Genomic DNA, 20803 nt, shown 5'->3' with positions numbered 1-20803 from the left:
CAAGTGTAAGAAACACATAGCCCACTTTGGATAAGTGGAGTGTTCCCTAGAAGACCCCACTTTGGATAAGGCGAGGAAATGTTGCTTTCTGTGAGAGCAGACAACAGAGCAGGGGTGATGATCAACGTCAACGGACCATCGGTCTGCCTTCCTGTTGGGAGACCGCAGGGAGTGGTGGGAACTTTAGGAATTAGTGACCACACGGCCAGCGCCAGTGGGTACTGTTACTACTCAGCTCCAGGATATTATGGGCACATCATCTGCTTTTCCAGACAAAGCCAGAAATACAGAAATTTTTTTAATGGCATACAGCAATTTCAACTGTTAGCAAAACAAACAAAACACGTGTCTGTTTTACTCTAGCTTATACATGAAAGTGTACATGGTCCACGCTTTCAGGAAAGGAAACCCCAATCCTAGCTTAGCTTCTAAATAAGGCAGTCTGACTGCTCACATTAGAAGAGGCAAGAAGGAGGTCTCTCATGCTCACACACCCCGTGGTGCCAACGGGACCCAGTGTCCTGTGCAGGGCCACCGATGCCCTCTGTCTCTGAAGGTAGAAGTCTTCCTGGGAAGACCCCCCCGGTCACCCCAGGCTTTCCTTTCACCTGCTTTGGGACCCCTCCACTTCCCGGTGCCACTGCCCAGACCTGCTCTATTCTTAGCACAACCCGTGCAATGGAAAGGCAAGGCCCTGCCCGTCACGAGACACCAACGGGAGTCCGGCCCCTCTTTCCCGACATCGATAAAGAGGCAGGGCGGCTGGCAGCCCCGCAGGACTTGGGGCTGTTCACAGACTCTCCCAAATACCGCGTCACAGAACCTGCACCGTCTGCTTCAAACGTTTCTAGCTCGAATGTAGAAACCATCCTACATTTGGATGAAGAAAAGAGAGCAGCGAGACGGTCCATCTCTGACATAGCCTTCCCTGAAATATCTAGTGGGTCTGAATTATTTCTCACATAAATCACCCAATCAGACTTAACCTGGATATGTCAACGGCTGCACAGTTGTAAATTCCGCAGTGAAGCCAGTTGACTTGAAGACAGAAACACTCTCTGCCCTGTTTCCAGGATGGTGGCAATCCGTAATGCGAAATCTCCAAGGAACAGCCTGGTCACCCTTCCAGGATGGGAGTGGGGTGTGTGTGTGTGTGTGTGTGTGTGTGAGAGAGAGAGAGAGAGAGAGAGAGAGAGAGAGAGAGAGCGCGCGATTCTGCCAATAGCCAGTATTCTCCTTCCTGCCCCTCCTCCCCATCACCCACCTCGCCATCTCCCTGGCTGCCTGGAACCTAGGGCCAGCCTTAGGTGGGAGTTGGGGGCAGTTGTCAAATAAGGAGAAACATGGCTAAGTATAGAGATACTTTGAAGTGCGGCTGGGACTTCTGAGCAGTGGGATGGAAGTGAGAAAACAGGCTGAGTTCTTGGGTAGCAGGAGAAAGCTAAAAGAAAAGAAGGACAATAGCTTCTCAAAGGGGACTTCCTCAGGCCTGGGGTGGGAGGTTATCTCTGGGCTCCAGAAGGAGTGGGGGCTTTATTTAGCTCTTAAAGAAGGAAGATAAGAGGAAAATAGCCTCTTCAGGAAGAGAGAAAAAAAAAAAAAGGAGGAAAAATATGAATGCTCCTTTATAAGCATCTTAAAGGAGCACGAAGCCAACTGGCCACCTGGGAGACTTGGCCACCCCTGACCTGGCCTCCAAACAAACACACAGGACTCCAGAGGAAGGTGCGGGGGGGGGGGGGGGGGCCAGCACCGGCCCGGGAGGCAGGATGCGAAAGCGCTCACATTTCCTCCCGAGGAGAGCCAGGCCTCCGTGGACATCCCGCGGCCCCTCCTGCCACCGTGTGCGCGGCTGGCCGAGCCGGGAACCCTGAGGCTCTCAGGGCTTTTATCGCATTAGAAGCATTTTTCTCATCATAACCGAGACCTTTAGGATTGCATTAAAAAGATGGTTAATTTTCTTAAGCTTCCTTCTAAACACAGAAATAGGATTAGAAGGATAACACGCTCAGATGCAAGCCCGTTATTTGATTATGTCTCAACCTAATCCTGCCTTCACCTTGGCCTGCAGAGTCTCCGTTTTGGGGTTTATTGGTTGATAATGCCAAGGCTGTCAGATACTATTACTAGGGTAGTTTGCTGCTGCTGCTGCTGCTGCGTGCTCTTTCTCCCACTGTCAAAACGCTGGGGGTTTGAGATGGAATGACGGGCTACATTCTCAAAGCCTCAGGCCTTTGTGCCTATTTTCAAAGGAGGAAGAAGGGTACAGGCCCCCAAAGGGTGGGAACCGTCTTCAGTAAATTCATGTCTAATAATACTTCAGAGGAAGGCCTTCTCCCTCACCATCCTTCCGTTCAGCTGGCTTTCTGCTCTTCGCGTTATAAAGGATGAGGGAAAATGCTACTGATGTTAATAAAAAAAAAAAAAAAAAGATCAGAAGAACCAGCTACAGGTGACCATTCTCTATCCTATTACTTTCCACTCTGTACTAAAATGATCAGTCTCCTCGTTGTCTCAGGGGTAGGAGTCATGTCGTATGGATACCCAGGGACTAACACGGTCCTGGGCCCAACGCTGATGTCCAGGTAAATGCTTGTCTGATGGAACCAAGGATTCATAGTATCTGTTGACTGCACACAAGAAGGCACCCTCATCTCGTGGGTTTTCTCAGTAAAGAAGTAAAAGGCATCCCCAGATCCGAGACTCTGAGAGAGAAGCTTGAAGCTTGTGATGAATCCAAGAGCCCTGGCAATCAGTCCGCCCACTCCAACCCCCATCTCCACCCCCAGCCCCCAACCACCACGTCCAGAAGCTTCAGCGTCTCTTTACCTGTCGCAGTGGTTGCATTTGAAGGGCTTTGCACCTGTGTGTTTCCTGTAGTGCCTCGTGAGCTCATCGCTTCGTGCAAAACGCCACTCACACCCCTCCCAGGAGCACTTGTAAGGCTTCTCACCTGCAGGGAGAGAGGGAATGGCCATGGTCAATGGCAGAAATAACGGGGCCACATTGGAGAAGGGCTGTGCCCACCCCCCTGAAAGACCATGTCCTGAGGGCAGAGGGCCATGTATTTTCTGGTCTCCTGGTGTTTGTTGCTGCTGCTTTTTTTTTTTTTTTTTTTTTTTAACTTCAAACGTGGTTTTCCAAGATCCCCAAATCTGGGGCTGTCACTGCCATTCCCAGAGTCAGAGCACTTCCTTCGACTGGGGAGGGATCAATTTTATTTATTTTCTTATCCCCTGGAGTCCTCTGACCCCTGCAGCCCCAGCAGACAGGAAATGTGCTATTTTCATCCGAACCACAAATGCTTCTAATCTATTTTTCTCCAGAACCTACAGTAATTTACCATTTCAGCCCTCTCAGCCTCCTCCCTCCTCTTCTCTCCCACCACAAACTGTGCCCAGGTAGCTGCCTGCCCAGGCACACGGCCCAGGCCTCCCAGAACCCCCGCTCCTTCCAGTAAGTGTGTGTGGACGGATGGACGGGTCAGGAGAAAGGGCCACAGTCTGAGGGTGAAGCAAAAAATCACTCGGTGATTCCCGGCACTTCTGTGGAACACGGGTCCTATTTAAGGAGCCTGTCACCAATGACTCCCGCGCGCTCCTACCAGAGAGAGGCACACGTGGTTTGCAAAATAGGTCCAAGTCCATTTGAGGAGCGGGGGTTTTAGCCACAGGGAAGCTGCTTAAAAGCACGAAATTCGAGCTCTGTACTCAAGTGACCTTTTGCACAGTAAATGCAGAGGGAGGGACGCAGGAAGGGAAGTGTGTGGTTGTTCCTGTGCCTTTCCTTTTTTTTCTTAGCCCATCCATGCCCGTCCCCCAACATGACAAATATTTACCCTTCCAACTGCATGGTTTGTTGGCTCCAATTAAGAAGAAAAATGGCCTTTAAAGCCACATGGAATCACGAGAGCTGGTGACCGAGCCCCGGAACAGAGGCAGGTGAGCGCCAGGGTCAGGAGCTCCCACGCCAACCTTCCCCGGCTCAGCCTCCAGTTCAACCCCCACATCGTCTAAGCCTGCGGTCGGCAAACTACGGCTCACGAGCCACATGCGGCTCTTGGGCCCCTTGAGTGTGGCTCTTCCACAACATACCACGGCCTGGGCGAGTCTATGTTGAAGAAGTGGCGTCAGAAGAAGCTTAAGTTTTAAAAACGTGGCTCTCCAAAGAAATGTCAATCGTCGTGCTGTGGATATTTGGCTCTGGTGACGAAGGAGTTTGCCGACCACTGGGACTGTAAGTCAAGGAGCCTCTCTTTGCTCCTGTTTTCTTAGATGTGATGGGTTCGGAGAGGATACATTCATATTATGCGAATTAATATATATAATCTATTAATTAGAACAGTGCCTGGCACGTGGGAGGTTCCTGTAAGCTGTGATCGTTATAAACTGCCACCCCCCCACACTTCAGGGCACACAAGGGGCCAGAGGACCGTGTCTGGCGGCCCCATTATCTCCCTCTTCCATAGCTCAGCCTTCCCGAGGCAGCCCCGAAAGGGCCTGGCCCCAGACGGTCCTTGACTCACTTTCTTTTCCCCACCTTTTCTCTCCCCTTTAAGCCCGACTACAAAGTGATCACAATTCTGTATTTGTATCCCCTGGAATCAAACCAGACGTGACTGAACACTGTGTTTCATTACACCGGTGCCCCAGCGAGCCGCGCTCTGTGGCCCGGCGGAGAGGGAGGAGAAGGCCGGCTCTGAGAGGGAGCCCGGGAGCCACAGGCGCGGGCGCACAGGAGGGGACCATTCAGCGCTGGGAACCGGGAACATGAATCACCGCGCGGTGTCACTGGTTCGCCTTCGGCATCCTGAGAGCCGCGTTTTTAGAAAAGGGCACCTGCCGAACAGCGGGTGGAGAGGGGAGATGTCAAACCCGCGCCGGGGCGAGCACGCCTGGGTCTGTCGGAGCTCATTGTGCCGCGGGGCCTCCGTGTCACCTGTCAGGTGCAGGGAGCGCCCGCGGTGAGGGCGAGGCTTAGGGGAGCCGTCATGGGAAAGACACGTTTCCTGAGCCTGGCACAGGTAAAGGTTCAGTGAACTTGAACTCCCTTCCTCCCCAGGTCACCTGCGCGCTCAGGGGCTGAGGAGGAGACAGGGCTCGCCGGATGCCAATAGGAACATTCAGAGTCCAGTTCCAGGCAGCTGGCAACCAGAATATTGAGAAACAGAGTCTGTGTAAGCTTTCGGGACGCTCTCCGTGTGCTGATGTAGAGGGGGTCAGGAGAAGCCAGCATCCTTTAGATCTGCTCGGGGTGAGGAGGGGGCCGAAGGGGAAAAGGGAGCCCCGCCCGCGGGAGAAGTGCCCTCTCCGAGTGGCGGGTCAGCATCCTTCTTCACGCTACTGATTGCCCACAAGGCTTTGTTACTTCAAGGAAATCTAGCACAAGAAGAACGACACAAAGAGAGCATGAGGCACCAAAGACTTCAGAAATTCAAAACGCCCTCCACCCCCAAAGGCCTTCCTTCTATTGCAAGTGAAACTGGAGGGCGCTGGAGCCCCGGGGACCCAACAGCCCAACACAGCCAGGCGCCTGGAAATCCCAGGACATTCCACTGCAAGGAGCAGCGACATCCGGTCCCCGGTCCCCGGAATCAACCCACCATCAAACCGGCCGTCCCTCACAGGCCACCACCTCCTGAAGGACAAGGAAGGACACGGAGAACATGAAAGCAGGAGGTTCCAGCGGAGGTCTTCGCGTTGTTTTTTTTGTGTGTTTTAGGGTTTTTTTCATTTCAAACCGAGTGCTTTTTTCCTGGCAAAATCTTTTAAATTAGCTCTCTTTTGTTTTATTGTGACAACTGATAGCCAGGATTTAGTTACCTCCCGTGAAAGAATGCAGGCTCTTAGTGGATTCTGGCACAGCCCCGCTGTCCTCCTCAGGAGCCATTCCAGGGTCCCCCTGGCAACTGTGGAGACAGCCACTACACAGGTGGCTTGCCTGGACGGAGTCAGGTCACCAGCACTGCTTCTGGCTCACGGCTCCGTGCTGTACGGAACCTCGCTGAGGACAGCCCCTGTCCCTGACAGCTTAGCCAAGTCACAGTATAGTGAGTCACCAAGCTATTTCCCAGGGTCAGCTCAGTTTACCTGCAAGTTTCCATGTCTGCAAATACTCACTAATAAGAAATTTAAAATTATATATTTAAAATAATCACTTTCAGCCAAAGGAAGGAGTGGTGTCTGAAACAGGCCGAGTTAAGAAAGCAGAAGAAGGAGGGGGGGAGATTAGAAATATGGCTTCATATTTAGGGTTTAGGAATAGTGGGATGAGGCTGACCTTGTTTCCGGGTTCTATACCCACTTCCTTAAGCCAAGTTCTACTCACAAGGAGGCTAGAGAAATGGAAGTGTTTTGCATAACCGAGCATCCCAGCGCCTACTGCTTCACCTTGGGGGTGGAGCCACCTATTATCCACAGTGTATGCATTTTCATCCTAACAGCCTACCTGAAGACTGTGCTCACTTCATAAAAGCTTGAGGGCTTTTTTATAAAACAAAAGAAAGTTGTTGTTTGTTTGTTTTCAGAAACAAAAGAAGGGAGGGAGGGAAGAAAGGTAGGGCGGAAGAAAGGTAGGAAGGAGGGAGGGAGGGGAAAGAAGTAGGCAATTCAGTCATAACTGGAGCAGATTTCATGCAAAATCTGCTCTTCTCCCTCACCCTCCCTTCTCTCCTTGCTCTAGTACGGATACTACTCCTGGGTATAGAACAGAGAACGTCAGACCCCTGCACAATACTAGACTGCACCGCACCTGGGGTCATGCTGCCACTCAGCTCGCACACCTCAAGAGCGAATGAAAATGTCAAAAAGACAGGCAGATGGGACAGAGGCTTAAAGCATTAGGACTGCAGTCCCGGAGTGTGTGAAGGAGGGCGGGCACACCCCCAGAGCATGCAGGAGGGAGCGTGACAGCGCCTCCGTTCACAGTGCCAGAAGCAGAACACGCTCTTCAGAGCCCCCTGAATCTTAGGAGGAATGCCAACAACGACTTCTCCCTCCTGGAAATGAGCCCCGGGAACTTGTCTCCCTGCGAGAGTCCACGTCACCGCTGCAGTGACAGCAGGTCTAAGGAGGCATTCACAGATCCATCACCAAACCAGGGCTCTTGGAGGGAGTGAAGGATGCTCGAGAAACAGGCCTGGATCATGGCAAGAATTCACGCTCTCCCACAAAATGGCCCCTGAAAGGTCACGTGGTCTAAACCAGTGTGGCCTCTATTAGTTAGTTTCCTACAGAGTAAGTCTCCCTACATCATGATCATCAAGTTTGGTTGATCAAAAACACATAAATACTTTCTGGACACACGTCCCTTTGGTACATATATAGGTTTGTTCATGAATTATATGAATACTTATGGTGCCAGTATCCATATAATTCACGAATTATATGAACATACTGGGGGAACACTCTGTAAAACATATGATTATCTGCCACTATGCTATACACCTGAAACCAACACAAGTGAAAGTGAACTGTAATTGAAAGTGAAGAATAAAAGAAACGCACTTTACACTGGAATTCGCAACACGCAAGGGAACATGTATAGCCATGTTTGTGTTTCATGAGACAAACATTACATACGTGAAACAAAACCTGCTGCCTTATGGGTTAGTGAACACACTCTGATATTTCTGTTCAATCCCAGTTCATCTACCAAAAAACAAAAAGTGCCATGACCCACTAACTAGGCTGATGTTTTAAAAAAATTGGGGTAAATTAAATATGAAGAGAAGTTATAAATGTCCCTTCCTGCATTCAGAACGCTGTGCCGTGCACCCCGCCTGGGAGACGCCTGTCCTCTGGTATAAATTCGAAGAGCTTGGCCTCACGCTGGCTGGCCTCCAAACATCCATCCTTGGTCCCTCCCGTCTGCTGTCCGCAGCAGTCGGAGCAGTCTTCTGCAAACCTAAGTCACAGCATGCTGTCCTTTGCAGGAGACCGAATTCCTTATATCCCCACATAACTGTTTCTGGGACATCCTCTGGACTTCCTGTTATGCACTTGAAAACATCCTTCTGCAGAGGGTCCCACAGGCTTCCCAAGATCACCAAATGAGCTTCAGAGCCAAGAAAGAGTAAGAAGAAATTAAAATGTAAGTGCTCCAATCCCTTCCTATCACTCTCAGAAGACATTAGAAGCATTAAAGTACCTCAGGTTTACATTTGCATCCCCAGACGTCCTTTCTAACCACATCTCCTACCCCACCCTCTCAGATTCCCCTGACCCATCTCACATGCTCCTCCCTCTTCCTGGACCACTCTGGCCCCCTCACGCCAATCAGATCACTGTTCAAATGCCTCCTCCTTAGAGAGGACCTACCTTCGCCATCCTCTCCTACAGCAGGTTCTGTCACCTTCCCCAGGTCAATCACTTGAAAATAAGATTGCTTCCTGTTTGTATGACTATTGTCTGCTGCTCCTACTAGAGCATAAGCTTCCTGCAGGCATCAGGTTTGCTCACTGTAGTGCCAAGGGCACTAAGGCGGAGCCTGACTCAATGCCGTGGAACACATTCAGTGAATAAAGCATCCTGGTTTGCAACAACCACCCAAGCACCCACAGACCGGCAGGACAGCCTGTGTGGGCTCAGCCCCTCTCATTCTAGGTGTTAAACAGGCTAAAGAGTAGGTCATTCTTGCTTGCTTGCTTCAACCTGGCCACTCTTCTGTGACAGGGGCTGCCACGTGACATTCCATCCGGGGTTTAATATTCCTTCCACCATAGGTCCCTCCCACCCCTTGCTTTTTCCTATCTGTCCAAGCCGAAAGGAGTATCCTGAACATCTTCCTGAAACCTTCTTCCCCCACCTGGGATCCCAGTATCCTGGGCAACAGCCCCTCTGGGAAACCAAGTGCGTCACTTTGTGAAACTCATTTGTAAAGGCTCTCACCGAAGATGTGTTTGGGGGAGCATAAGAGAGATGTCGGATGTATTGTGGTATAACTTGCCTTTAGGATGCAGACTGTAGCATGACATATGAGCCTGTGTGTCAGGCTCTTGCATTCCAGGTTTAAAAGTCCCTTGAAAATAAACATCACTTAATGCAAATTTTGTGCATTCATTTCCTGATCTGCAAAATTTCAAGTTCCTAATCCAATTCCTAAAGGAGACTTAGGAACTTCGGCAGGCCCAGTTTTCTGTTAGAACTACTTTTATCCATTTCTTTTACTTCTTTTTTTAATGTGGTTACTAGAGTTCTGTTATCGGGGCATGTCAAAGTCCGAGTCTCTTTAGGACTTGGATTAGAAACGTGACATTTTGCAGATCAGGAAATAGAAAAGCAAAATGGAAAGGGGGAAGAAGACTTTGTCATGGGTTTATATTGCCACTGAGTCCTTCTAGAGGAAATCAGCAAAGCCCTGGCCATTGCTTGCACAGCTCACTGAGCACTAGAGAACGTGAGCCACCTGGGGAATAAAGACGTTGAGAGAGAAAATGTCACCGAGCTTCCTTACCCCTGGAAAACGACTACGCCATAAACATCGCTCTGTCCCTCGGCAACCCCCTCCCGGTATATGGTGTCACTGAAAAGGACCTCCGGTTTAACTTTCTTTGGAAAACTATCTCAGCGTTCCTCTTCGTTTGCAGCTGAATTTTAACTATGCTCTTTTCTCAGGTTTTTAAATTAAATGACTGATGGAAAACGAGACCAGGGCTTTATTTCCCAGAATTCCAAAGGCATTTATAACTATAACATAGGATAGGAGGTACGCTCATTACTTAGGTTCCATGTTGATTTTTTTCATTTACTTATGACTTGCTCACCCCAAGGCCTACTAGGCTACTTGTTGGATTTGTACAGAGCATTCGTCACTTCTCAGGGCGTATTTGAAAGATGAAACAGAGCGGGGCTGGAGATCGAGATGCCAGGACACAGGCTTTATTGAGGAGAAAAGTACCACTGCCAGCTGCTTTCCAGAGGAGAAAGAGAGGGAGGGCCGGGGTGCAGGCACCTGTTAAGGGGAGGAAAGAGAGGGGACGGGGCTTAGGGCACTCAGCACACGCTGACTGGTGGTTTCATGTAAGGCACTTGATTAGGCACTTAGGGACTTAGGAATCAGGGGCTTAGGGTATCTGGCAGGTGCTGATTGGTGGTTCAATGTACAGTCCATATAAGGTGCCTGGTTAGGTGCTCAGGAATGTCCGGACTGCAGGTGGAGTTTACGTCATTCTCCATCCATCAGTTGGAGGAAGGGAGGATCTATCATTGACAAGCTGTATTCAAGCAACATTAGTTGTTGTTCTAATCTGTGCCGAGCAGTGACACTGCTGGAGACAGAAGGTCAGAGGTCCCTGCATCACAGGAGCTCCCAGGTGGGAGAGCCCTACGCGTGCATGCGAACAGCACAAGGCCCAGAGCGTCTGATAAATGCATGTGACTGACATGTGGAGGAGGCAATCCCTAAGACTTTGAAGGACCATAGGGCGAGACTCTGTTGATGCCTCAATGGAGCTTGAATCATTGCTTTAGTGCAGGGGGGAGAAAGGGGAACGTCCAGCCCGAGGGCTGAATAAGGCCCATGAAATCATTTGCTCTGGCCCTGCCAAGGCATTAGGGGTGAGTTAATGAAATGTTTGACCAAATATAACAGGCTTATTTTTAAGTTGATAATTTTGTGTGGCCCCGAATGATGTTATAAATATCCCCATGGCCCTTGGCAGAAAAAAGGTTCCCCACCCCTGCTCCAGGGGTGCAAAATGGATTAGTCATCAAATAACAGGCCAATCCTCCAAAAACAGATTCTTCCAGTTCTCTCTTTGCTCGGAAACAGCAACGTGGCTTTGTAGAGTCAATGAACTATTTCTTTGAGACTTTCCATCCTTCACTGTGCGGAGAAGGAATAAAAAATAATCTGCTTTTTTATAGTTAGGAAGATTCAGTGGCATCTAGCGCATAAGACTGACCGGTCAATTACAAAGCCCCAAATGGATAAACGGCGTTAGGATGATAATGACGATATCAAAGGGGAGTTCGCAGGCCTGCAGGAGGCCAGAGGTGGCCCTGGGACAGAGCTATCCATGACCTCGGGGCAGGGCAAAGGGGCTTCTCCACCAGACTTAAACAGGAACCCCGGCATCACAGTGAACCACTCCCCATGCTCCCCTGGCCTTGTGAAGGAAGCACCGTCAGGAAAGGCACAGGATTAAACAAATCTTTGGAGCCATATTCCATTTTTTTTTAGTGACTGTTAACATTTCCAAAATGTTCCTTTAGAAGTGAAGTGTTAGATTCTTGGTGAATTTGTTTGAAATGTTGAAGGAAGACTGGGCTGGTTGGTCATAAAAACTGGCAACCATCCCAGGTGCTGGAATAAGTATAGCTGTTGGCAATAGGAGGTTTTGCAACATGCGTGCGACCTGTGATTTCAATGCATGTGTTTTTAGACACCACGGCATGTTTCTCAGAAGCCAAGGAGTATTGTAATATGTTCAAAGTGGAACTGATTTTTTTATTTAAATAAAAATGTATACAGCACTCTAATATTGTTCAGTGGGCTGAGTGTGGTACAACTAGTCCCCACCCCCACAAAGCAAAACAAAGACCCACAGCTCTGTTTTTCTTTAAGATGGCAAAATTTACGTCATGTGCATTTCACCACAATTAAAAATTAAATTAAAACCCAGCACAGGGCCAGTAGAGAAAAGAATGCATCAGAACACGAGATTTCCAGGAATTCCCACAGCTCTTAAAAAGGCAATTCCCAAAATCTGTAAACTCGCTAAGAACTTCAGATGTCAACACTCATACCTGAACTATTACGTTCTCAAGTTATGACAGGTGCGTGTGACCATCAGGGGAAACAAAGGTTTTACTGGCATTGTGGGTAATTTGTTTTGAATTTTCTCCTTGTTTTGATTTTATTCTTTTTTTTTCTTTTGCTTTCATTGTTGTCCAAGATTAATTTTTTAAATTATTTCCCCTCCGCTTTTTAGGGAGAATTCTCAAGAAAGTTTAAGATCAACTTAAAAATTTAAGTATATTAAATTTGAAGGAAAAAGTTGTTAAAATATTCATCTCTTTCCTGTCAAGATAACAACTGCCCCATGTGAATCTATTTGAAAGGATTCTGTGAGACGTTTCTCCCACTTATTAGTAAAGGTGTTACTTTGTAAGCCAGGTTCACACAATTCAATTTGATGTATTGATATTTAGGGAGACATTTTATTATTAAAAATGTGAATTGTAAAGTTATAGCCAATCTGGGTTTTGCATTTAAATAGAAAAATAGCCACACTGCAGGGTACACATACAGAAATAGTCTATCATCACCACAATGGCCAAATAACTAAATTTTGAATTACTTTTAAAAATTTAACTTTAGGAATAAAGAAATGTTGCTTTAGCTTCACATATGTTCCAAGCTAAGTTACTATCGAAAGTCTCATCAAACCACTCTGAAAGTGATGGTATTCCTAATGCACAAGTACGCCCTTCAGAAATAAACCCACTCAGAATGGGGATCCTCCTCCCAAAGATGCAATCGGATTGCAGAAGTTGGCAACTCACGTGTGTAACTTCAAGCGGATAGAGCCAGAAATGTACTCTTCTGGCATGGAGACTGGTAGTACGACAAGAATAGCTGTGGAGTACACAGCTTTGAGGGAGAATAGGCTACCTGACACCGACTGGGGAGGAATTAGCAGAGCCGGAGGGCAGTGGGAGAGGACGGTACCTGTGAGTCATGGAAAGAAGGGCCTGGCAGCCCAGTACAGGGCGTGGGGAGGGGAAGCTAACTCAAACCTGCCCCAATCCAGGGCCCCCGGTAGGCATCCACTAGCTCATGTCAGATTAGTTGATGCCTGTTATCCTAGGTACACTGATTTTTTTTCTCTTTGCTAACTAAAAATTGGAAACTATCAACAAATCATTTACCATTAGGATGCAAAGTTAACTTTCTGCTACCTATCTGATATACATTAAAAAAGAAAAAGAAGAAAAGATGGATCCATGGTATAAAAAAAAATATACCAAAAACACACCATATGAGTAGATAATCCAAAACTACCTCAACATCTGATTGGGGAAGTATCAAATGATTGGCTTCAGCATCCTGAATTTGTTCTGATTAAGCTCATGCCAATCTTAATTGTTATTGCCTGATTATATAAAGGCAGATGAAGAAGTGGGCTAAGCATGTCAATATTTTATAAGGCAATTTGTCCTAAAATTAAAAAGAAAAAGAAAAAGGTAACTTTATCAACCCTCAAGAAGCCCAAACTGCATCATTTAGATAGGGATGATGGAGAGTCAGACCTATGGACCAGCTACCATTCAGCTTGAATAGGTAAGGATCCAATTCCCTAGAGATTTTTAGAGGTAAATATTAAATCAGTAAAGATTTAAAACATCAATTTGTCTACATAACTGCCTTCTAAGGTGATCAAACACTTTTTTTAAAGATTGAATTGCCCTCATTAGCTAAAGCAACCCAAATATGTACTTTACCTAGGCATGACGTCTAAAAAAATAGTAACCCCAAAGAAAAAATTTAGTTTCTTATTTTGACAAATAATAACCTAAGACAGATGCTTTTCACATATTATTGCCTATGTCCTTAGGAAAAGATGTCACAAAACCATCTTGCTTTATTTTTCTATTCTTACCCCACCCCCCTACCACCACACACACACTCACACACACACACACACACACACACACACACACACACACACACCCGGCTCCTTACACAAGCCCCTCACTCTCCAACAACCCTAATCAGCCTCCCCAGCCTTTCCCACTTACTAGGAAGTCCTCTCCTGAGAATGTATCTGTCTTCTACATGTCACATTGGTCTTGAGTATTTCCTGGTCAGAAAACTACAGCCTTGTCTGAGTTTTTACCCTTTGGCCACTTATTTACTATTTCTTAAAGATATTTATCTTTTTATGCCCAGATCCCTTGCCCTGCTTTTCTCCACCCACACTACATGGAAGGCACTTCATAAATATGAATTTGGGACATCTGACATCTCCCATTCAAAGTACAATATTATCCAGGACTTGGGCCGGATGCTTTCTCACTTGCCTCCTTGTCATCACCCACAATGCCTAGCACAGGCTCGGGCACATTCTATATACTCAATATAATGCTTACTACTTAACGTGTCAGTGAGTAATCAAAAAGCAATAGCTCAAAAAACTTTGTTACCACTTTGCCTTCCAGATTCAGAAGCCCTAACATGCATTATCTCCAAAACGCCTCATCTGTGCCCACAGGTAAGCAGACAAAGTTAAATACTCAGTCTTGCGGAATAATTCACTGAGGTGAAAATACAGCTTCCCCAGGGTGACATTAATTGTTAGTTCTAATATGTGCTGAACAGTGACCCTGCCGGAGACTGAAGGTCAGAGGAAAGCATCAAAAGAGCTCCCAGGTGGGAAAGCCCAGGCGTGCATACAAACAACACAAGACTCAATGTGCATGGACGAGTGGAGGACCTTCCCAGGTGTGGAACCATCAAGGACGGTGTTCCAGAGAAGATGAGCCTCAGAGAAACTGAAGGATGCAGGGACAAGAGCAGTGGGCATTTCAGGGAGAAAGAATAGCATATGCAAAGGCCCAGACATGAGCCAGTGCTTTGTCACAGCTGAGATGAAGGGTGAATGTATGAGAAGGAGCTTCAAGAATGGACTTGAGAGGTGGCAAGAGCCACACTCACTTCGGGGACAGAAGGCCAGGTTTAGTGACCTTAGTATTCCCAAGACTTAGAATGTTGGAGACGTGCCAAGACCTTTCATTAACTTGATCGGACCAACATATGCCCATATTACTAGTCCTTTTTCAAACCCTCTTTTAAAGCACTGTAACCTAACTCCTCCCCCATCCTCTCTCTGCTGCTCCATAATAAAAATGATCGGGAAGAAAACACAATGATTAAAACCACCCATGGAACCCACATTAGCACACACACGAGCTCCCTCTCCCCCCAAATCTGCAAACAATTCAGCACAAACATATTGACACCCACATATGCAGAAACACCCTCATGCAATCTGTCAGCCTCTATACCTCTAACCTCAAACAGCCCTAATTTTGTCAGTGCTAAACCCACAGCTATGAAATACTTTCTCTTCATGCTTCTACCAAATTTTCATCTTGCTCCCAAAATGTCAATGCAATGTGACTTTACACTTTGGAGGGGGCGAAGGAGGAGTGTGAGAGATATTAAGATGTGGTCCATTTGACCCTTGCTCTGTCAAGTTACTAATTTCCTCATCACTTCATATTATTCCCATAATGCAATATTCTCACAAAATGTAAATTGTACGTTGTTTCTATTAAAGACTTCTGGCATTCCCCAGGAATCCAGTTTTCATGTGGTTATTTCGATTTTGCAAGGAAGTAAGATTTTTCCCTTATCGTGCACACATTTAGAATTTCAGATGTCAAGTGTTTCATGTTAAAACGTCTGCATTACAGGCTAGAAAGAAACTGCTCATGAGACTAAGAGCAGAGCAGCACCCGCCACATGTCCTATATTCATTCTCTCCTTTTCTCTAATAGGAGGTCCCCCAAATTTTAGTTGGGCTCTTGGCCACCCATAATAAAGACTCTATTTCCACACTCCGTTGCTATTGTGTATTGGCACAGGACTACGTTCTAGCTGATGAGATGTGACAAGTGCAATTTCAAGCTGTGCTTTTTTATAGCTGCATGAAAACTGGGTTCCTGGAAAGTAGGCTTGGGGGTAGCCATCCTGAATTGCATGGACATGGGCAATTCCTTAAGGGTGGAAACCTTTAGGATGGGCAGCCAATGGGATGGAAAGATCTGGGCTTCTGACAATTTCTCAGAGAACCTGGACTTCCATGTGAAAGAAAAAAGTAATCGCACATCTGTTGTTGGCTTGTGTCTGTTGGCTTGTGTCTCGGTCACAAAGAGTTTCATTCATGTTCTTATCAATTCAGAGGGTAACAGAAACCGATGAGTGAAAAGGATACATGCCCAAATGGCCCAAACTGGCAATATGTAAACATTATTTCACACCTGCATCTCACCTCTTTTATTCAGAAGGGTCGCCAGAGCTTCTGTAAATGGTGTTTAGTAGAAAAACACACACAGGAATCACAATCAGGAGACCTGGGTTCTCGTCCTAGCTTTTGCTATGACTAATTGATCTTAGGAAAGTTGCATACTCTGAGCCTCACTTTCCTCCTCTGCAAAATGGGGTTTACCTCTCCTTTCACGCTGGCCTCACAGGGCAACTGTGAAGTATGAAGAGAGATGATGTCTGTGTTGGTGCTTTGTACACTGTCAAGCACTGTACAGGAAGGTGGTTAGTCAAATTCCCCAAACAAAAATCCTGCTTTTTATTCAAGCTGGCTCATATCAGACATACCTCCCTAGTGAACAAAGGGCCTGCAATCACCTATTTCTAGCTAAGATGGTTAGAGGTCAGTGTTAGGGTGTTAGGAGTGGGACACCTCTTGGGGCTGGTCTTTCATTTAATGATCGCTGATGACACCCCAACCCTCAATCAACTCAACTAGCAATGCGTCATTGTTTAGAAAGCCAAAGGATTCAAACCAAATACCACATGCAACCCAAAAGGTATAGAAAAACCGTCCAAAGCCTGTGTACCACGACAGTATGGTGTATATTTCAACATGCCCCATATTCACTGAAATATATTGGCTTTCCTACTGGATATATGTAGGGTAGAATCAAGCCCTGATGAGATGTCTATATTTGCCTTCTCCCAAAGGTATACAAAATGTCATATACAAACAAACTACATAATAAATGCATTTTTTCAGAGATTATACCTTGAATGATTATTCTCAGCCAAGATCATGGCCCAATCCCACACAACCGTGACCGATGAGAGTGTTTAACAAACCCTGGGGAAATGTGCTATTGGCTAATATTTATCAAGCATTCATGATTGCTGGGCACTGTCAGACACCGACCAACGCCGTTATGTCTATCCACTCCTTTAAACCTCTCAATAGCCCTCTGACACACATGCTATTGTCTTTTGCCATTTTATAGATGAAGAAACAGAGGTCAGAGACATTAAGCCCCTCACCCAAGTTTGCCAGCTTGTACGTGCACAGTTAAGATTTAAATGCAGGTTTAAATAGTCCACAGGCTAAACCACTACCTCACTCTGCCTCTTGCTTAACTGCCTACAATTAAAACAAAATAAATGTTTACATTTGCCTTTGGAAACATCGTCAAATAAATCTTTACTGGAAAGAAAGTCAGAACTATTGATATTTACACGCACCCAGATAATAGCTGTTGTTTTTTAAAATAAGTGAAGGGATGACATCTACTGAGACCAGAAACCAGGGGTGTGACCAACAACTCGCTCTTCCTGCCTCAGGTCCCATGCTCCCACCTTCAGCTCACGTAAGAGTCTTCCTCGCTGGGACAGGGCCTCGCTGTGGGGTAGGCAGTCGCTTTTCCTCAGAGACTGAGACCACAAATGAACGCCACCAGTGTTTTCCCATTTCATTCTCTTGGTTTTTCTAAAAAAATGATCTGTGTCACCTGACCCAGCCCTAGGCAAACAAACCAAAGATGGAAGCCCCCAAGGCCAAACTGCAAAGCAAGGGCTTCACCCCTGAATGCCCCACAGGGTAGAAGGAAGAAGGAAGATGGCTCAGGGTTGGACTACTTCCACCAACTCCTTAGCAGGGGTGGGGTTCTCCATCCTCCGCCGCATCCGCTCCCACACCTCGCCCAGAAACTGCAAAGAGGAAGATCTGGAAAGTGTGAATGCAGGGAGAGGCACACACTGTGAGGCCGGAGGGCAGGTCTCTGCACAGGCTCAGAGGCCTGCCCGGTCCAATCGGAGTTCACACATATGGCTCCCGAGCACTCGAAATGTGAGCAATCCAAACTGGGATGGGCTCCAAGTGCAAAACCCATGCCAGGTTTCAAAGACTCGGGAAAAGAAAGAATGTAAAATAGCTCATTAATCATTGTTTGTACTGGTTCCATGTTGAAATGGTAAGTTTGGATATACTGAGTTAAATAAAAGTCTAGTACCAAAATTAATTAATTAGCGCCACTAATGACTCTTTAAATAAAGCTCCTGGAAACATGTAAAATCGTGCACGTGGCTTGCATTCTATATTTCTATTGGACAGCGTTCGTAGGGACCACACTTGAGAATTTGGACGTGATCCTAAGAACAATGGGAGCCACTGTGAGCTTTCAGGCAGAGGCATGACACGACTGGGTTTAAATTCTTAAAGCTATCATTCTGGCTCCCAAATGGAGACTGGGCTGCAGAGGGTCGTGGGCTAATGTGGAGGCGACCCTCCTGGGGGCTCTACCATCATCTGGGAGAGACGAGACAGCGGCTGAAACATGGACTGAGCTGCTCCCAGCAGCAGAGATGGGGAGGAAGGAATACAAAACACAGAAGGGCTGCCCACAAGACAGGGAAATCGACTGAGTCAGGAGGAACACAAGGGTGTGTGCCCCGAATGCCTCCCCGGGTTCTGCGATGCAGCGCGAGTGGCCATTCAAGCTCCATGTGCCCCTCTAGTAACGACGACGTTCCGGTCACACGGGCCCTCCGGACACCCCGGGCCGCAGTGCAGTCCCCTGCCAGGGGCATGCAGCGCGGATGCCCGGGGTACCCTGGAGCTGGTGCCTGCTGGTCCAGAGGGCTCTCCTTCTAACGAGCCCCCAGAGCCGGTGATTCAAGATTCTGCCAAGACAGGAAACATGGTGGAAAGCCTTGGGAAATGGCGACGGTGATCACTGGGAAGACCAGGAAATGGGCTGAAAGCACAGCAAACGGGCTGGGGCTGGGGCTGGTCTTTATCACCCCAGTGCCCCTCTCCTGGCTTCCTTCCTAGGAAATCCCAGCAAAATACTGCAGGAGAAGGGGCAGACCCAGACGTAAATGTCAGCTCGGCCACTGAGTAGCTCGCACACCTGGGCATCCGTTGTCCCCTCCGAGGATGGGCACATCACCTCCTCCCTGGGAGGACTCAGTAGCTGGTGCCTCTGCTCCAGCAGGACCAGCAGTTTCTTCCTGAAAGACTCCTAACCCAAGCGTGCCAAAACCTCAAAGGGGAGCTGGTTACTCCCTCCAGTTTCCGGGAAGGACAGTGTCCGTGTGACTACTTCAGTGCCCTCACTTTGAGTGCTTATTTCCAAACCAGGGAGCGGCACAGCTCTTCCAAGCTGAGTCTGAACTTGAATGACACAGTGTGGCTGTACTTTGGAGGGCCTGCCATGTCACAGAGCCACTCAGACTGATGTTAATGGCTCAGGCACAGCAGCGGCCTGATTCGTAGAAACGGTGCCCCCACCTGGGCCTGGGACCCCTCCACCTTCTCCTCCTTCCTCCTTCGCTCAGAAAGGGACAGCACCTGAAGCACAGACCTCCCGCCCTCCAGCTCTCTGCCTCTCCCAGGGAAAACTGGGCCATCTCAGGAAAGGCTGGGCTGGCCCCTGCTCTGGACTGGGGTGGGGGGGAGAAGAGGGGAGATGATGGAAGAGGGAGCACTCTCCTTGTGGGGCAAGTGCTATCATGAATAATTAAAGGGAAGCTCTGCTCATTAAAATAAACGCACAAAGAATGCCTCTGACACAGCAGCCCCCCCCCTTTTTTTTAATTTTTTGGGGGGCGGTTGGTTTAGGAAACCCTTCTTTTCTCAATGAGGGCTCCCTTTTGATCGCCTTCAGAGGCCTCCCTATCAATTTGGGTAAATTAGCAAGCCTCTCCTCCATACGACGCTGCAGCCATCCATCATCAATACGAGCGGGTGTAAAAGTCTATCGCACGGGCCCAGCGTCATAATAAACACATTTATATTTTATCACGGCCGTTTTCTCGGGCTTCCAGCAGCCCGCTGCCTGCGCCCAGGGGGCTGGCAAGCACTCCCCGCCGGCCTGCTGGGCGTCTTGCTTTGTGTGCAGTTTTCTTGCCTCCTCTGCTTGGGCAGAGACCGAGATCTGCCAAGTGCCAGCAGCCCGTCTCTGTGGCATCAGCCCGGGAGAGACACAAGGAGCCGGTGACGTTTCAGACCGGGGCGACAAGGGGCCCTTGACCCCACGTCGGTGGCTCCGCCGAAGCCAGCCAGCCGAGGGGAACCGTGTTTGCACAGTGTGATTGTGTTTACACAAAGATTTAACGCCTCGATAGAGCAGAGGCTGTTCAGTTCATTTTAATTATTGCTTTATTCTTCTCGCAACCGATTAAAAAAATGTTTAACAGGGAGCTCGTGGTAATTGATCCCGTAAGCTCTGTGCCTAGGGTCCCTCCCAGCTCACGAGATGACAGTCCTGGGGAAGATGGATGGAAGGCTTCCTTGAGCTGAGAGGATTCTTTACCATCCCTGCCTTTGCTTATTAAGCATTCTCAGTGTGGAAGATGGACGCCAAGGAAAACCACAGGAAAACGATGCGATCTGGCCATGGGAGGGGGCAAAGGACACAAGGGAAGGGGGGTTGGGGTGGTTAAAAAGGGGCCTGAATGCTTAGCGGCAAATCCGAAGCAAGGGGAAGGCGACTCTGCCACGGGCGTGGGGCCTTGCCAATCACAGTGATTTATGACGGTGTTCCTTTGGCAGGTAGAATACATAGAAGGGGCATGTAAATCTGAAAGCACTGCGATGCACAGGAACACGAGATCGGACAAAGAAAACAATCTGTGCCTCTGAGGCAAGCCATCCTGCGAAGTCAGTCCCATGTGCTATTTCAGGAATTTGTCTTTCGGTGCTAAAACCTTCTCTTCCTCAGATCCCCGGGAGACCATGCCGATGGCCGTGGCTGGGAGGCTCAGAGTGTTAGAAGGCAGCTCCCAGGCTTTCGCGAACACGGGGGAGGGGTCGCAG

The 20803-nt window shown here is 48.0% G+C and overlaps 1 protein-coding gene across 2 annotated transcripts in view; it reads right to left on the bottom strand.

Moving 5' to 3' along the window:
- Window positions 1-20803, bottom strand: part of KLF7 (Kruppel like factor 7) — a 94840-nt gene that overhangs the window by 8079 nt on the left and 65958 nt on the right. For both annotated transcript variants that reach the window (XM_036420852.2, XM_036420853.2), the window contains exon 4: window positions 2830-2953. In XM_036420852.2, coding sequence (XP_036276745.1) covers window positions 2830-2953 — 124 coding nt within the window. The remainder of the gene's footprint in view (window positions 1-2829; window positions 2954-20803) is intronic.

Source organism: Pipistrellus kuhlii, unplaced genomic scaffold, assembly GCF_014108245.1.
Source record: "Pipistrellus kuhlii isolate mPipKuh1 unplaced genomic scaffold, mPipKuh1.p scaffold_m20_p_7, whole genome shotgun sequence".
In the NCBI taxonomy this organism is placed as follows: domain Eukaryota; kingdom Metazoa; phylum Chordata; class Mammalia; order Chiroptera; family Vespertilionidae; genus Pipistrellus; species Pipistrellus kuhlii.
This window is presented reverse-complemented; position numbering and strand designations above follow the sequence as displayed.